Here is a 17,500-nt window from a genome sequence, read left to right as displayed (position 1 = left end):
CTGTCTGTGTCTGAGTCTGTGTCTGAGTCTGTGTCTGTCTGTGTCTGAGTCTGTGTCTGTGTCTGAGTCTGTGTCTGTGTCTGAGTCTGAGTCTGTGTCTGAGTCTGTGTCTGCGTCTGAGTCTGCGTCTGTGTCTGAGTCTGAGTCTGTGTCTGCGTCTGAGTCTGCGTCTGTGTCTGAGTCTGAGTCTGTGTCTGTGTCTGCGTCTGTGTCTGAGTCTGTGTCTGCGTCTGAGTCTGTGTCTGAGTCTGTGTCTGCGTCTGAGTCTGAGTCTGTGTCTGCGTCTGAGTCTGTGTCTGTGTCTGAGTCTGAGTCTGTGTCTGTCTGTGTCTGTGTCTGAGTCTGAGTCTGCGTCTGTGTCTGTGTCTGCGTCTGAGTCTGTGTCTGTGTCTGAGTCTGAGTCTGTGTCTGAGTCTGAGTCTGTGTCTGAGTCTGTGTCTGCGTCTGAGTCTGCGTCTGTGTCTGAGTCTGAGTCTGTGTCTGTGTCTGCGTCTGCGTCTGAGTCTGTGTCTGCGTCTGAGTCTGTGTCTGAGTCTGTGTCTGCGTCTGAGTCTGTGTCTGCGTCTGCGTCTGTGTCTGTGTCTGAGTCTGAGTCTGTGTCTGAGTCTGTGTCTGAGTCTGTGTCTGTCTGTGTCTGAGTCTGTGTCTGTGTTTGAGTCTGTGTCACTCTGACATCTGTGTGTGTGTGTGTGTGTGTGTGTGTGTGTGTGTGTGTGTGTGTGTGTGTGTTTGCAGGTTGCGGCTCTGACCACCTCAAAATGCATCGAGTGGATGGGAGGAGTGGGATTCACCAAAGACTATCCCATCGAGAAATACTACAGGGACTGTAAGATAGGTGAGTGAACCAGACGACGATCCTTCAGAACGAGTTCCTTCACGCTGATAATGAACCGTTTCCCTGCAGGGAGCATTTATGAGGGAACCACCAACATCCAGCTGAGCACGATGGCCAAGATCATCGACAAGGAGTTTGACGGATGAAACAGAACATCTGGATATTCATAACATATAAGCTGTAGTTAAAATCTTTATGTACTAAAACATTCTGATGGTGTTTAGTTGATGAATCCACACTCTTCTGGTCAGATGTATAATCAGACAAAGTTTATGTTGTGTGTGTCTGTACTGACCTGAATCCTTCAAAACATATCATTTCTTGTTTCTTTAGTTATTTATTTTTCTCCATATGAGTTTCTGAGATGAATCACTTTAAGATAAAACTGTCTCGTACGCCTGTTACAGTTATTGATCGAGCTGGTGCCTTATTGATGATTAACAGCTGTTCATTGGTCGTGTCTGTGTGTGTGTCACTGATCCTGAGATGAATAAACATGAACACACACCTGTGTTTGGTCTGATGTGTTGTGTTGGACAGCAGGGGGCAGTGCAGGACTGGTCTCGATCCCTCAGTGTTTCTGCGCATGCGCCGTCTGGCCGCTGGGTGGCGCTGCTCGTTCACATCGCTCTCTGACGTGCACGCGCTCAAACAGGCACGTGCCCATGAAAACAGCCAATACATCAATTTGTGCGATAAAATATTATAAATAACAGCAATAAGTCTTATATTCATAAAATAGTGCTTCTGGGTCTATAGTTTCCCCAGAATCAGTCAAGAAAACTTGTTTTTCTGGTTTCAAACATCGACTTAAAAACCTGAAATTAGAAGAGTTCTGCTCTCACAAAAACACTGTTCTCGGCTTATTTCATCAACTTCATCGATATTTTAATATTATTATTATTATTATTTAATATTTTTACTTGACATCCATCTCCAGTACTAATAATACAAATATAGATTGAGCTTTAGCTTTAAATTTTGTTAGGAAGAAATCCAGATGATCCACACACACACACGCGCGCGCGCACTTCTCTCTCTCTCTCTCTCTCTCTCTCACTCTCCCCACACTCAAACACACTCTCTCTCTCTCTCTCTCTCTCTCCCCACACTCACACACACTCTCTCTCTCTCTCTCTCTCTCTCCCCACACTCACTCTGTCTCTCTTTCTCTCTCTCTCTCTCTCGATTTCCATCATTTATTTCCAGCCCGCTCTTGAATCGGGTCATTTCTCCGCATGTGTGTCAGTGCTGCGGACTGGAGAAACTTTCTTCTTCTTCTTCATCTTCATCATCAGTGACACTCAGTTTCACCGATGGAGGAAAAAACTCAAGAAGTCAAAGATTCTCCGTTTTCTATCCAGAACCTGCTGAACAAACCGGACAAACCCAGAACTCACAGTCTCTCCTTCTCCAGAGTCCCGGAGCTCAGCTTCAGGATCGGGCCCTGGTGCTGCCCGAACACAGGTGTGTGTGTGTGTGTGTGTGTGTGTGTGTGTGAGAGAGAGAGAGAGAGAGAGAGAGTGTGTGTGTGTGTGTGTGTGTGTGTGTGTGTGTGAGAGAGAGAGAGAGAGAGAGAGAGAGTGAGTGTGTGTGTGTGTGTGAGAGAGAGAGAGAGAGAGTGAGTGAGTGTGTGTGTGTGTGTGTGTGTGTGAGAGAGAGAGAGTGAGTGAGTGAGTGTGTGTGGACTTTTTAAGGAATATTTAAATTATAAACAAATATAATCAATGAATTCTGAATAATTTTCTGTCATTGTGAGAATAATGTAATCAATAGAAGAGTAACTGTAGATCGCGAGTATTTTAGAATATAAATGAATCCAGATCATGTGATCAGTCGCAGTGTTGCGGAGTGTTACATGTAACGGAGTTGCGTCAATTAATTACAAAATAAATGTAATCAGTTACTGAGACAAAATGTGTAATTAAATTACTAAAGAGTTTATTCTGGTTATTATTAAAACATTTAGACATTGAGTCCCTGTAATGTGCTTTATTTTACTTTATGTGTGTGTGTGTGTGTGTGTGTGTGTGTGTGTGTGTGTGTGTGTGTGTGTGTGTGTGTGTGTCAGATGTGCGGAGCGACTCGGCGCTGAACACACACGCGGCTCCCAGAGATGAAGAGGATGAGGAGGAGGATGAAGGTCTCCTGGAGGAAAGTGACCCGGATGAGCAGAAGCCTGAGGGAAACTCCCAGAAGAGCCTGTGCCGGAAGAAGAAGACGCGCACCGTGTTCTCCCGCGCGCAGGTGTTCCAGCTGGAGTCCACCTTCGACCGCAAGCGCTACCTGAGCAGCGGCGAGCGCGCGGGCCTGGCCGCCGGACTGCGCCTGACGGAGACGCAGGTCAAGATCTGGTTCCAGAACCGCCGGAACAAGTGGAAGCGCCAGATCGCGGCAGAACTGGAGGCCGCTAGCCTCGGGCACGCGCAGAGGATCGTGCGCGTGCCCATCCTCTACCATGAGCACGCGGAGAGCGCCCGGGCCGCGGGGCTAGCCTTCACGCACGCGCTCTATTACCCGCATTCCCTGATCAGACCCGTGTGAGGACCGGAGAGACTCAACCTGTGTCAAGTGACCAACACTATAACTAACTTACCTGTGGGAGAGTGACACACACACCTGAACACACACTCATACACACCTGCACACACACACGCACACACACCTGAATACACACCTGAACACACACTCATACACACCTGCACACACACACACAAACGCACACACACCTGAACGCATACACACACATCTGCTCTGTTAAGTCTTCGTCGTCGGTTAGGAACCTGGGTGTGTGTGTGTGTGTGGGTGGGTATGCTCTTTGATACCAATCTTTCATTTGAAAGTCACGTGTCTAGTATCTGTAAAACCGCATTTTTCCATCTTAAAAATATATCTAAAATACGCCATATGCTCTCATTGACAAATGCGGAACAATTAGTCCATGCGTTCATGACCTCAAGGCTAGATTATTGTAATGCTCTACTGGGTGGTTGCCCTGCACGCTTAATAAACAAACTACAGCTGGTCCAAAACGCAGCAGCTCGAGTTCTTACCAGAACCAGGAAGTATGACCATATTAGCCCGGTTCTGTCAACACTGCACTGGCTCCCTATTAAACATTGTATACATTTTAAAATATTGCTGATCACTTACAAAGCACTAAATGGTTTAGCTCCGCAGTGCTTGAGCGAGCTCTTAACGCATTATAGTCCTTCACGTCTATTGCGATCTCAAAACTCCGGCCAGTTGATAATACCTAGAATATCAAAATCGACTGCTGGCGGAAGATCCTTCTCCTATTTAGCACCAAAACTCTGGAACAGTCTTCCATTGTCCGGGAAGCAGACACACTCTGTCAGTTCAAAGCCAGATTAAAGACACATCTCTTTGACCTAGCATACACATAACACATTATAGACTTCTATAATTCAATGTTAGGCTGCATAGATCCGGTCAGCCGGAACCGGGAACACTTCCCATAAATCCTGATGTACTCGTTACATCATAAGAAGAATGGCGTATATTAGTCTCTCTGTTTATCCCGAGGTTTACCGCAGTCCGCCGGATCCAGGCCGGATCCAGATCTGATGAAGGACCTTCGCCTGCACACACGGACACACACACACGCACACACGGACACACACACACACACACACACACACACACACACACACACACACACACACACACACTCCAGATCTGATGAGGGACCTGCGCCTGGACGCGATGACAGCGCAGTCCTGAAGTGTCACCAGTCTCTCCCTGTGAAGGCCTCCTCCTTCCCTTTACCTCTGTTTCCATAAAGCGCTGTCGGGATAATTCCGGTTCGCGTGGCTAAGCGGGAGCGATAAAAAATTCTGTATAATACATTTTTAAGGCCAGACAAATAGTTTGTTGAGGGTTGGTTTATAAAGAAGGACTACACGCCTGCGCACAGATATATTCAAACGCGCTTACCTTTGGACTGAACACGTGATGCGCATGTGCGCGCCGTCCGCGTTTCGCGGGTTTGCGTTTTTGAGGTTTGCAGAGATAGCGGATAAAACACCTTCGAACCTGTTTCTGGGAGAGCGGTGTGTGTCAGCGGCCCCTGAGTTAATAACTAATGATCTGTACGGAAGTGAATCAATCATAACTAACTTTATCTGGACAATAACTTTATTCTAGATCTGCTGTAAAGCCTGAACACTGTTACTGTAATCTCCTGTCATCACTGTGAAGCTGCTGTGAGACTCTGTACTGGTAAAGCGCTGTAGACATGAAGGAGACTTGGCTTGACTTGACACCTGCACACACACACACACACACACACACACACACACACACACACACACACACACACACACACACACCTGCGCACACGCACACACACACACACACACACACACCTGCGCACACGCACACACACACACACACCTGCGCACACGCACACACACACACACACACACCTGCGCACACACACACACACACACACACCTGCACACAAACACACGCACACACACACACACACACACCTGCGCACACGCGCACACACACACACACACACACCTGCGCACACGCACACACACACACACACCTGCACACAAACACACGCACACACACACACACACACCTGCACACAAACACACGCACACACACACACACACACACACACACACACACACACACCTGCACACACACACACTATAGGTCTAAAAAAAAAATCTTGCTTTGCTGCAGAAGAGTGTTGGTTCAGCAAATGTCAGGTGCAACTGCATTTATTAGGCTATTATTATTATTATTATTATTATTATTATGATTTATGAAGCGAACTAAGTGGATTTTTCCATAAAACGTGTTTATGGAGGAAAGTGAATAAATCTTGTGTTTTTTCCTCATGTCAGTCACTGAAACACGGGGAATGCTGGGAATGTGTTTTTCCTGTGTATTTTTCTTCCTGTTGTAACATTAGAAGAGGACTTCCAGACTACTGAAATTAAATTGTTTTTAATTGTATTTGTCGGTGTAAATTTTGCTCTAGTCAGTGTTTTATTGTCTGAAACGTCAGAAATGATGAATTCTGGGATTTTAGAGGATTTCCTCCAGTTTTTATATGGTCATAAATAAATGTGTGTGTGTGATTAGATGAAGTAAAGCGCTTCTGTTGTAATTATAAAATCATTTATTTTTGTCGTGAATCAGCGTCATTATTTAACGTCAATCATCAGCGTTTTTATGACGCGGGTTTTGCATTGACATCATCACCGCGGAAATTATATATTCTAACCTTAAAAAATGCTCAAATATCATAATTAATTTCAGTCGTTCTCTCTTCAAAATAAAGATTCAACAGAAGATCATAAAATTACATTTTCCTCTCGGTGTGAATGAATATTTTAATAACCTAAAGAACATATTTCCTTTATAAAGAACCTTTTGTGATTAAAGATTAAAGGCTCTTCATGGAAGCATCGATGCGATAAAGAAGATTCTCGCAGATTATGATCTGATGAAAGGTTTGACAACAATACTTTATTATAATACACCAGCGCGTGAAATAAATCCACTGAATCAATCCTTCTAGTTCAGTGTTATATTTAGCCTATTTATTTTCATATTTATTTGGCAATTCGTGAATAGGCTAGACTGTGCATTATTCAAAATATTCTCAGCTAAAAGAAAAAATCGCATATGAATTGAAATCTTATAATGACCCAACAAAAGTCTATTCCCTTCATAATATACATTAGCAATATTGTGTCCGGACTGTAGAGTATGGAAGTGTTTTCCTAAAAAATCGTCATCATCTTCATCATCATCATCATCATCTTCCAAACTGCGAATTTATGAATATTTTCATTCAGTAAAAGCGCGGGTTTGATTTTCATCAGCGAAACACAGACAGTGAAGTTTAAGTGTTTTAAATATTTTAGGTATTTTCCCACACAAATACATTTTGTTTCCCGGAGTTGATTTTTTTTTTTTTTTTTTTTTTTTTTTCATTTTCTATTTTGATGTTTCTATAAATTTCTGTTTTATGATATAGGCCTATTTGAATGTTTCTTTATTTGTTTCTCTAAACCTTTTGCATGTTTAAATCGTGTCTGCAGTCATAAATCTGTGCTTTAATTCTTCAGAAAATCAATGTTTGTGTGTTATGATGATGACAGAATAGGATGTTAAATATAAAGTGACTGATAATAGCCTACTAATAACCAATTACATTAAAAACATGAAAAAGGAACTTTTTCTTAATGAAAGGAATAGAGCAACGCATTTATTTGATTTATTTGATCACAATTCTCTATAATGTTGAAAAATCATCGTATATAATTCAAACGTTCGAATATAACGTTCAAATAATACCATTCCTCATTTTGTAGCTACTTTAAATTTATTACATATCGATTTGGCCTTGATCAAATCTTGAAAGAAAAGAAATGAAGAGAAATTAAATTAAAATGATTGATATACAGCTCCGATTCAACAAGCGGAAATACGCAACATCTCGCGGGATTTCGTTGTCTCGTGTTTCTGGCGTGTTCCCGTTCATGCCTGGAGTTCTTCCTTGTAACCAATCATCACTAGAGAACATTAGAGGGAGTTTTGAAACGGACCAATGAGTGGCGAGCGCTGTTGTGAACGCATCCAATCACAGTAGAGCTTCGATGAGCGGCAGAATAGCAGCAGATCAGAGCCTCGCGGTGAGTTTTAACGAACCTTCTGCTTATTTTAATACACATATCCGACAATAAACACATCGACTCTGTTTCAGAGAGATTTACTCGAGTTTGAGCTCTGAATAAACTCTGCAGTTACCGCATTTATCAGCTGCGCAGTGCCTCAATACATTCAGTCGAAGTCTGACGGATTATAGAGTTTAAATACATTCCAGTGTAATTTAAATTTACTTGAGTTTAGTTATTATTACTTTCGGTTTCAGATTGAGTTTTATTCCTGTGTAAAGAGAATCGGAGCAGAAACAAGGATGCTCTCAATGCTGGGAGGTTTACTGGGTGGTTGCTAGGGTGTAACTGGGTGGTTGCTAAGCTGTTGCTAGGTGGCTTCCTACTGTCTGCGTTTTTTTGGGCAGTTTTATAAGTGGTGAATCGATGACTAGTAAAGATACAGCTCACACAGAGGATCCGAGGAATCATTTATGACCTTAACTCTTAGTCTGATGAGTGTGAGTGCTTGTGCTAGCGACGAGTCCCCCTGTGTCAGTCATTTTATCCCTTAAAACAAATCTTTGATCACCAAAATTAATATATTTAAAGTTTAGTTTGTGACGTCAGAAACACCAGCGATTTCAAAGCGTGTGTTTGAGACTGTCTTTGGTTCACTGCAGTTTTAAGGAGGAAATACTCAGCAATGGTGTCGACTTATGAACTTACACATGCTTTGTCTTAAAGCGTATTAAAAACACCACATAGACACATAAACTACATTAAAGCTGGATTTTCACCACAGGGGGACTTTAATACAGTGCAGTAACTAATGCTCCAGTAATGAATGTGTTCAGATGACCGGAGCCAACGAGTTCAAGCTGACCCAGGGCCCGGACGACAGCATCTCCGCTGTGAAGTTCAGCCCGGCCTCGCCTCAGTTCCTGCTGGTGTCGTCCTGGGACTGTTCGGTCCGGCTCTACGACGTCAGCGCCAACAGCATGAGGATGAAGTACCAGCATCTGGCGCCCGTGCTGGACTGCGCTTTCTACGTGAGTGAAACAAGGATCACGCTTGCCCTCGTCTGCGCTGTAACTCTCTGTCTGCGCTCGTCTGCGCTGTAACTCTCTGTCTGCGCTGTAACTCTCTGTCTGCGCTCGTCTGCGCTGTAACTCTCTGTCTGCGCTGTAACTCTCTGTCTGCGCTGTAACTCTGTCTGCGCTGTAACTCTGTCTGCGCTGTAACTCTGTCTGCGCTGTAACTCTGTCTGCGCTCGTCTGCGCTGTAACTCTGTCTGCGCTGTAACTCTGTCTGCGCTCGTCTGCGCTGTAACTCTCTGTCTGCGCTGTAACTCTGTCTGCGCTGTAACTCTGTCTGCGCTGTAACTCTCTGTCTGCGCTGTAACTCTGTCTGTGCTGTAACTCTCTGTCTGCGCTGTAACTCTGTCTGTGCTGTAACTCTCTGTCTGTGCTGTAACTCTCTGTCTGCGCTGTAACTCTGTCTGCGCTGTAACTCTCTGTCTGTGCTGTAACTCTCTGTCTGCGCTGTAACTCTGTCTGCGCTGTAACTCTCTGTCTGCGCTGTAACTCTGTCTGTGCTGTAACTCTCTGTCTGCGCTGTAACTCTGTCTGTGCTGTAACTCTCTGTCTGTGCTGTAACTCTGTCTGCGCTGTAACTCTCTGTCTGCGCTGTAACTCTGTCTGCGCTGTAACTCTCTGTCTGCGCTGTAACTCTGTCTGTGCTGTAACTCTCTGTCTGCGCTGTAACTCTGTCTGTGCTGTAACTCTCTGTCTGTGCTGTAACTCTCTGTCTGCGCTGTAACTCTGTCTGTGCTGTAACTCTCTGTCTGCGCTGTAACTCTGTCTGCGCTGTAACTCTCTGTCTGTGCTGTAACTCTCTGTCTGCGCTGTAACTCTGTCTGCGCTGTAACTCTGTCTGCGCTGTAACTCTGTCTGCGCTGTAACTCTCTGTCTGTGCTGTAACTCTGTCTGTGCTGTAACTCTCTGTCTGCGCTGTAACTCTGTCTGCGCTGTAACTCTGTCTGCGCTGTAACTCTGTCTGCGCTGTAACTCTGTCTGCGCTGTAACTCTGTCTGCGCTGTAACTCTCTGTCTGTGCTGTAACTCTCTGTCTGCGCTGTAACTCTCTGTCTGTGCTGTAACTCTCTGTCTGCGCTGTAACTCTGTCTGTGCTGTAACTCTCTGTCTGCGCTGTAACTCTCTGTCTGCGCTGTAACTCTGTCTGTGCTGTAACTCTGTCTGCGCTGTAACTCTCTGTCTGCGCTGTAACTCTCTGTCTGCGCTGTAACTCTCTGTCTGCGCTGTAACTCTCTGTCTGCGCTGTAACTCTCTGTCTGCGCTGTAACTCTGTCTGTGCTGTAACTCTGTCTCTGTCTGCGCTGTAACTCTCTGTCTGCGCTGTAACTCTCTGTCTGCGCTGTAACTCTCTGTCTGCGCTGTAACTCTCTGTCTGCGCTGTAACTCTGTCTGCGCTGTAACTCTCTGTCTGCGCTGTAACTCTCTGTCTGCGCTGTAACTCTGTAACTCTCTGTCTGCGCTGTAACTCTCTGTCTGCGCTGTAACTCTCTGTCTGCGCTGTAACTCTGTCTGCGCTGTAACTCTCTGTCTGCGCTGTAACTCTGTCTGCGCTGTAACTCTCTGTCTGTGCTGTAACTCTGTCTGCGCTGTAACTCTGTCTGCGCTGTAACTCTCTGTCTGCGCTGTAACACTGTCTGCGCTGTAACTCTCTGTCTGCGCTGTAACTCTCTGTCTGCGCTGTAACTCTCTGTCTGCGCTGTAACTCTGTCTGCGCTGTAACTCTGTCTGCGCTGTAACTCTGTAACTCTCTGTCTGCGCTGTAACTCTCTGTCTGCGCTGTAACTCTGTCTGTGCTGTAACTCTGTCTGTGCTGTAACTCTGTCTCTGTCTGCGCTGTAACTCTGTCTGTGCTGTAACTCTCTGTCTGCGCTGTAACTCTGTCTGCGCTGTAACTCTGTCTGTGCTGTAACTCTGTCTGCGCTGTAACTCTGTCTGTGCTGTAACTCTGTCTCTGTCTGCGCTGTAACTCTGTCTGCGCTGTAACTCTCTGTCTGCGCTGTAACTCTGTCTGTGCTGTAACTCTCTGTCTGCGCTGTAACTCTGTCTGTGCTGTAACTCTGTCTGCGCTGTAACTCTGTCTGCGCTGTAACTCTGTCTGTGCTGTAACTCTGTCTCTGTCTGCGCTGTAACTCTGTCTGCGCTGTAACTCTCTGTCTGCGCTGTAACTCTGTCTGCGCTGTAACTCTCTGTCTGCGCTGTAACTCTCTGTCTGCGCTGTAACTCTGTAACTCTCTGTCTGCGCTGTAACTCTCTGTCTGCGCTGTAACTCTGTCTGCGCTGTAACTCTCTGTCTGCGCTGTAACTCTGTCTGCGCTGTAACTCTGTAACTCTCTGTCTGCGCTGTAACTCTGTCTGCGCTGTAACTCTCTGTCTGCGCTGTAACTCTGTCTGCGCTGTAACTCTCTGTCTGCGCTGTAACTCTCTGTCTGCGCTGTAACTCTGTCTGCGCTGTAACTCTCTGTCTGCGCTGTAACTCTCTGTCTGCGCTGTAACACTGTCTGCGCTGTAACTCTGTCTGCGCTGTAACTCTGTCTGCTCTGTAACTCTCTGTCTGCGCTGTAACTCTGTCTGCGCTGTAACTCTCTGTCTGCGCTGTAACACTGTCTGCGCTGTAACTCTCTGTCTGCGCTGTAACTCTGTAACTCTCTGTCTGCGCTGTAACTCTCTGTCTGCGCTCGTCTGCGCTGTAACTCTCTGTCTGCGCTGTAACTCTGTCTGCGCTCGTCTGCGCTGTAACTCTCTGTCTGTGCTGTAACTCTCTGTCTGCGCTGTAACTCTCTGTCTGCGCTGTAACTCTCTGTCTGCGCTGTAACTCTCTGTCTGCGCTGTAACTCTCTGTCTGCGCTGTAACTCTGTCTGCGCTCGTCTGCGCTGTAACTCTCTGTCTGCGCTGTAACTCTGTCTGCGCTGTAACTCTGTCTGCTCTGTAACTCTCTGTCTGCGCTGTAACTCTGTCTGCGCTGTAACTCTCTGTCTGCGCTGTAACACTGTCTGCGCTGTAACTCTCTGTCTGCGCTGTAACTCTGTAACTCTCTGTCTGCGCTGTAACTCTCTGTCTGCGCTCGTCTGCGCTGTAACTCTCTGTCTGCGCTGTAACTCTCTGTCTGCGCTGTAACTCTCTGTCTGCGCTCGTCTGCGCTGTAACTCTCTGTCTGCGCTGTAACTCTGTCTGCGCTCGTCTGCGCTGTAACTCTCTGTCTGTGCTGTAACTCTGTCTCTGTCTGCGCTGTAACTCTGTCTGCGCTGTAACTCTCTGTCTGTGCTGTAACTCTGTCTGCGCTGTAACTCTCTGTCTGCGCTGTAACTCTGTCTGCGCTGTAACTCTCTGTCTGCGCTGTAACTCTGTAACTCTCTGTCTGCGCTGTAACTCTCTGTCTGCGCTGTAACTCTGTCTGCGCTGTAACTCTGTCTGCGCTGTAACTCTGTCTGCGCTGTAACTCTGTCTGCGCTGTAACTCTGTCTGCGCTGTAACTCTGTCTGCGCTGTAACTCTGTCTGTGCTGTAACTCTGTCTGCGCTGTAACTCTGTCTGCGCTGTAACTCTGTCTGCGCTGTAACTCTCTGTCTGCGCTGTAACACTGTCTGCGCTGTAACTCTCTGTCTGCGCTGTAACTCTGTCTGCGCTGTAACTCTCTGTCTGTGCTGTAACTCTCTGTCTGCGCTGTAACTCTCTGTCTGCGCTGTAACTCTCTGTCTGCGCTGTAACTCTCTGTCTGCGCTGTAACTCTCTGTCTGCGCTGTAACTCTCTGTCTGCGCTCGTCTGCGCTGTAACTCTCTGTCTGCGCTGTAACTCTGTCTGCGCTCGTCTGCGCTGTAACTCTCTGTCTGCGCTGTAACTCTGTCTGCGCTGTAACTCTGTCTGCGCTGTAACTCTCTGTCTGCGCTGTAACTCTGTCTGCGCTGTAACTCTGTCTGCGCTGTAACTCTGTCTGCGCTGTAACTCTCTGTCTGCGCTGTAACTCTCTGTCTGCGCTGTAACTCTGTCTGCGCTCGTCTGCGCTGTAACTCTCTGTCTGCGCTGTAACTCTGTCTGCGCTGTAACTCTCTGTCTGCGCTGTAACTCTGTCTGCGCTGTAACTCTGTCTGCGCTGTAACTCTGTCTGCGCTGTAACTCTCTGTCTGCTGCTGTTTCAGGATCCGACACACGCGTGGAGCGGTGGGCTGGACAACCAGCTGAAGACTCACGATCTCAACACGGATCAGGGTGAGTTCAACACTTGTGCTGAAAATCCTCATCTGGAGTATTTATGACCGAGAACAGGGTAGATGGGGGATTAGAACACATGACACTCGCTCCCGAACACATGACACGCTCATAACACATGACACATGACACATGACACATGAACACATGACACTCGCTCCCGAACACATGACACGCTCATAACACATGAACACATGGCGCTCATAACACATGACACGCTCATAACACATGAACACGACACACTCATAACACGTGACACGCTCATAACACATGAACACATGACACATGAACACATGACACATGAACACATGACACATGAACACATGAACACATGACACATGAACACATGACACATGAACACATGACACATGACACATGAACACATGACACATGACACATGAACACATGAACACATGACACATGAACACATGACACATGAACACATGACACATGAACACATGACACATGAACACATGACACATGAACACATGACACATGAACACATGAACACATGACACATGAACACATGAACTCATGACGCTCATAACCAGGGCCTGAAATTAACACCCGACCACACGCCAAATGCGGGTGAATTCTGCAATTGGCAGGTAGCCACTGAGCCCCTTCGCGGGGAGTTTGATTGACAGGCGATCTGGCCAATCATAATCCGCCGAATCCGCCTTTTTTTGTCCGACAAAGCAGTCAGGAGAGTTCAACGTTGGAGGATTTGAACTTGAAAAAACGGAGTGTACTGAGTAGGCCTACTGACATCTTTCCGCAGTTAAAACTACATTCCTTCTTATGTTCATTCATGTTTATTTGATGCTATAAATTAACTAGAGGGAAGAGATGATCGGTTCACGAGCAGCTTTAACTGAGGCACCTCAGCGATCTGTCAAGACACATTAGGCCACAGAGTCACAAAACGGTATGGTCTAAATTTCTTTAAAAATGACCAAATTTTAATGTTGAGACTTTGTTTAATATCAAAAGTAACCAGGACTGTCTTGTCTGTCAGCGTGTTGTCAGTGTCTCTGCTGCACGATGTGTTTTTCATTGCGTGAGATCATGGTTTGGCGTGAGCGCGGTTTAGCTTGTCGGACATAGCAACAGTAACTATAGGGGACGGGTCTTTGCAAAGGTTTTTTTTTTTTTTTGCAACTGTTGTTCTTTGACATTTAAACAAAGTCAGCCATTTCGTTGGATTTTAGCTAAAAATGTGGCGGCACATTACTGGAGTAAAGAAAGCATCTGTGAAAGCAGCGCAGTTTGAGTGTTTCGAAACGTATATGTGATCGGAGAGAAAGATGAGGCCCTTCTCTGACTACGCTTGAATGTGTGAGTTAAGTATTAAACTGTTGGTGAGATGAGATGATAATGCAACGCTGAGTTGCACAGATGTTGGGAGTTGGGAACCGGTGAGAAAATGTCCGGTAGCCTATCCGGTAACTTTACCAGTAATAACAATATTAATTGAGTTCTGCTTAACGGTTCCTGAACGCTGTAACTAACAGCTGCCCAGCCATCAACACAGCCGCGTGTGATTTGATTACATACGAGCTGCACTAGGTCTAAGTTATATCTGTATTCTAAGAGTTATTATTACTTGTATGGATCTCGTTAATAACTTGACAGCACTTAAATGTGTATCCTTACAAGTTAAAGAACAAATGTTTGTGCAATTCCTTTTTTTCACCTTTTATGAGGCCAAAAAAAAAAAAAACTGGCTGGTAAAAAGTCACGGTGGCGGGTGGTCAAAAAAGTTAACTTCAGGCCCTGCTCATAACACATGAACACATGACGCATGAACACGACACACTCATAACACATGAACACATGACGCTCATAACACGACACACTCATAACACGTGACACGCTCATAACACATGAACACATAACACATGAACACATGACACATGAACACGACACGCTCATAACACATGAACACATGACGCTCATAACACATGAACACATGACACGCTCATAACACATGAACACACGACACGCTCATAACACATGAACACATGACACGCTCATAACACATGAACACATGACGCTCATAACACGACACACTCATAACACATGAACACATGACACGCTCATAACACATGAACACATGACGCTCATAACACGACACACTCATAACACGTGACACGCTCATAACACATGAACACATGACACATGAACACATGACACATGAACACATGACACATGAACACGACACGCTCATAACACATGAACACATGACACATGAACACGACACACACTCAGGAGCGCATATACAGAAGTAAAGATCAGATCCTGATGCCTTGTGTGACGCTCCGCAGACACGATCGTGGGGACTCACGACGCTCCGATCCGCTGTGTGGAATACTGTCCCGAGGTGAACGTCATGGTCACGGGGAGCTGGGATATGTCCGTGCGACTCTGGGACCCCCGAACACCCTGCAACGCCGGCACCTTCACGCAGCCGGAGAAGGTAGTGCGTGCGTGTGTGTGCGTGTGTGTGTGTGTGTGTGTGTGTGTGTGTGTGTATGTGCGCGTGCATGTGTGCGTGAGTGCTAGCGTCTGACACGTAGGGCTGTTAAACGATTAATCGCATCCAAAATAAAAGTTTGTTTTTACATAATATATGTGTGTGTACGGTGTATAATTATTTTCTATATATAAATACACACACATGCATGTATATATTTAAGAAATATTTGCATGTATATACTGTGTATATATATTTATATTATATATAATTTATATTATATATAAATATTTTATATATAAATAACACATTTTTTTAAAATATATATGCATGTGTGTGTATTTATATATAGAAAATAATTATACTCCATACACACACATATATTATGTAAAAACAAACTTTTATTTTGGATGCGATTAATCGTTTGACAGCCCTACTGACACGTGTGTGTGTGTGTGTGTGTGTGTGTGTGTCCTCAGGTCTACACGCTCTCGGTGGCGGGGGACCGGCTGATCGTGGGCACTGCGGGGAGGCGTGTGCTCGTGTGGGATCTGAGGAACATGGGATACGTGCAGCAGAGACGCGAGTCCAGCCTGAAGTACCAGACGCGCTGCATACGAGCCTTCCCCAACAAACAGGTGAAGAACCAGAACCAGAACCAGAACCAGAACCATACGCTTATATCCAGCTATCACCAGCCGACTCTAAATGTGTCACCTCTAACAGTTTGATTCAATTCTCATCAGATTTTATACTTCAGTTCAAAACACTTTATTTGTCCCCTAGGGTAATTAACGAGGCCACGTTGAGTCACGTAAACCGTATAAATAAAAGCATCATACATTAAATAAATAACACAATGTGCACAGAATACATATTAATTATAATCCTAAAAAAGTCCATACCATGTATAAGAATGAATAAGTATGCAAATTTATGTATTTAACTGTGTGCAATTAAAAATGATTCTTAATGCACGGAAATACACTGTCAAAAAAAAGATTTTTCAATGTTGTAAATTTAACAATGATTATTGGAATATATTTTACAAGAAAATACTATTTCAGTTTTTCTACTTTTAATTCAATGTTATTTTTTTCACATTTAATTAAATGTTACATGCCGTTTCTTAGTAATTGCTTAAATTATTTCACAAAAAATTACAGAGTTATTTTTCAGTGTAGTGAGAAATCTCATCAAGGCAGCGGTTAGCGCTCTCGCCGTGTTTAGGGGTTTGGTTAGCGCTCTCGCCGTGTTTAGGGGTACGGTTAGCGCTCTCACCCGTGTTTAGGGGTACGGTTAGCGCTCTCGCCGTGTTTAGGGGTACGGTTAGCGCTCTCACCCGTGTTTAGGGGTACGGTTAGCGCTCTCACCCGTGTTTAGGGGTACGGTTAGCGCTCTCGCCGTGTTTAGGGGTACGGTTAGCGCTCTCGACCGTGTTTAGGGGTACGGTTAGCGCTCTCACCCGTGTTTAGGGGTACGGTTAACACTCTTGCTGTGTTTAGGGGTACGGTTAACACTCTTGCTGTGTTTAGGGGTACGGTTAGCGCTCTCACCCGTGTTTAGGGGTACGGTTAGCGCTCTCACCCGTGTTTAGGGGTACGGTTAGCGCTCTCGCCGTGTTTAGGGGTGCGGTTAGCGCTCTCGACCGTGTTTAGGGGTACGGTTAGCGCTCTCACCCGTGTTTAGGGGTACGGTTAGCGCTCTCGACCGTGTTTAGGGGTACGGTTAGCTCTCTCGACCGTGTTTAGGGGTACGGTTAGCGCTCTCGACCGTGTTAAGGGGTACGGTTAGCGCTCTTGCTGTGTTTAGGGGTACGGTTAACACTCTTGCTGTGTTTAGGGGTACGGTTAGCGCTCTCGACCGTGTTTAGGGGTACGGTTAGCGCTCTCGACCGTGTTTAGGGGTACGGTTAACACTCTTGCTGTGTTTAGGGGTACGGTTAACACTCTTGCTGTGTTTAGGGGTACGGTTAGCGCTCTCACCCGTGTTTAGGGGTACGGTTAGCGCTCTCACCCGTGTTTAGGGGTACGGTTAGCGCTCTCGCCGTGTTTAGGGGTGCGGTTAGCGCTCTCGACCGTGTTTAGGGGTACGGTTAGCGCTCTCACCCGTGTTTAGGGGTACGGTTAGCGCTCTCGACCGTGTTTAGGGGTACGGTTAGCTCTCTCGACCGTTTAGGGGTACGGTTAGCGCTCTCGACCGTGTTAAGGGGTACGGTTAGCGCTCTTGCTGTGTTTAGGGGTAC

General features: G+C 45.8%; 3 protein-coding genes across 4 annotated transcripts in view; all 3 read left to right on the top strand.

The window, feature by feature from the left end:
• The window catches only part of acadsb (acyl-CoA dehydrogenase short/branched chain), a 27,679-nt gene extending 26,331 nt beyond the window's left edge, over positions 1–1,348 (top strand). Inside the window, exons 10-11 of the mRNA XM_079850871.1 lie at positions 736–835; positions 905–1,348. Coding sequence (XP_079706997.1) covers positions 736–835; positions 905–981 — 177 coding nt within the window. The 3' untranslated portion in view covers positions 982–1,348. The remainder of the gene's footprint in view (positions 1–735; positions 836–904) is intronic.
• A 676-nt stretch (positions 1,349–2,024) lies between these two features.
• On the top strand, positions 2,025–3,857 carry hmx3b (H6 family homeobox 3b). Its single transcript, XM_079851498.1, has 2 exons — positions 2,025–2,302; positions 2,907–3,857. Exons 1-2 carry the CDS (start codon positions 2,152–2,154, stop codon positions 3,377–3,379), a joined length of 624 nt encoding a protein of 207 aa, XP_079707624.1. The 5' UTR covers positions 2,025–2,151; the 3' UTR covers positions 3,380–3,857.
• A 3,565-nt stretch (positions 3,858–7,422) lies between these two features.
• The window catches only part of bub3 (BUB3 mitotic checkpoint protein), a gene marked incomplete at its 3' end in the record, with an annotated part of 17,217 nt that continues 7,139 nt past the window's right edge, over positions 7,423–17,500 (top strand). For both annotated transcript variants that reach the window (XM_079850663.1, XM_079850664.1), the window contains exons 1-5: positions 7,423–7,518; positions 8,337–8,531; positions 12,710–12,779; positions 15,107–15,258; positions 15,735–15,893. In XM_079850663.1, the coding sequence (XP_079706789.1) occupies positions 7,483–7,518; positions 8,337–8,531; positions 12,710–12,779; positions 15,107–15,258; positions 15,735–15,893 (612 nt within the window). In that variant the 5' untranslated portion in view covers positions 7,423–7,482. The remainder of the gene's footprint in view (positions 7,519–8,336; positions 8,532–12,709; positions 12,780–15,106; positions 15,259–15,734; positions 15,894–17,500) is intronic.

The sequence above is a fragment of the Squalius cephalus genome, assembly GCF_949319135.1.
Source record: "Squalius cephalus genome assembly, chromosome: 19".
In the NCBI taxonomy this organism is placed as follows: Eukaryota; Metazoa; Chordata; class Actinopteri; order Cypriniformes; family Leuciscidae; genus Squalius; species Squalius cephalus.
The sequence above is the reverse complement of the archived record's forward strand: the minus strand, read 5'-3'. Positions and strand labels throughout refer to the sequence as shown.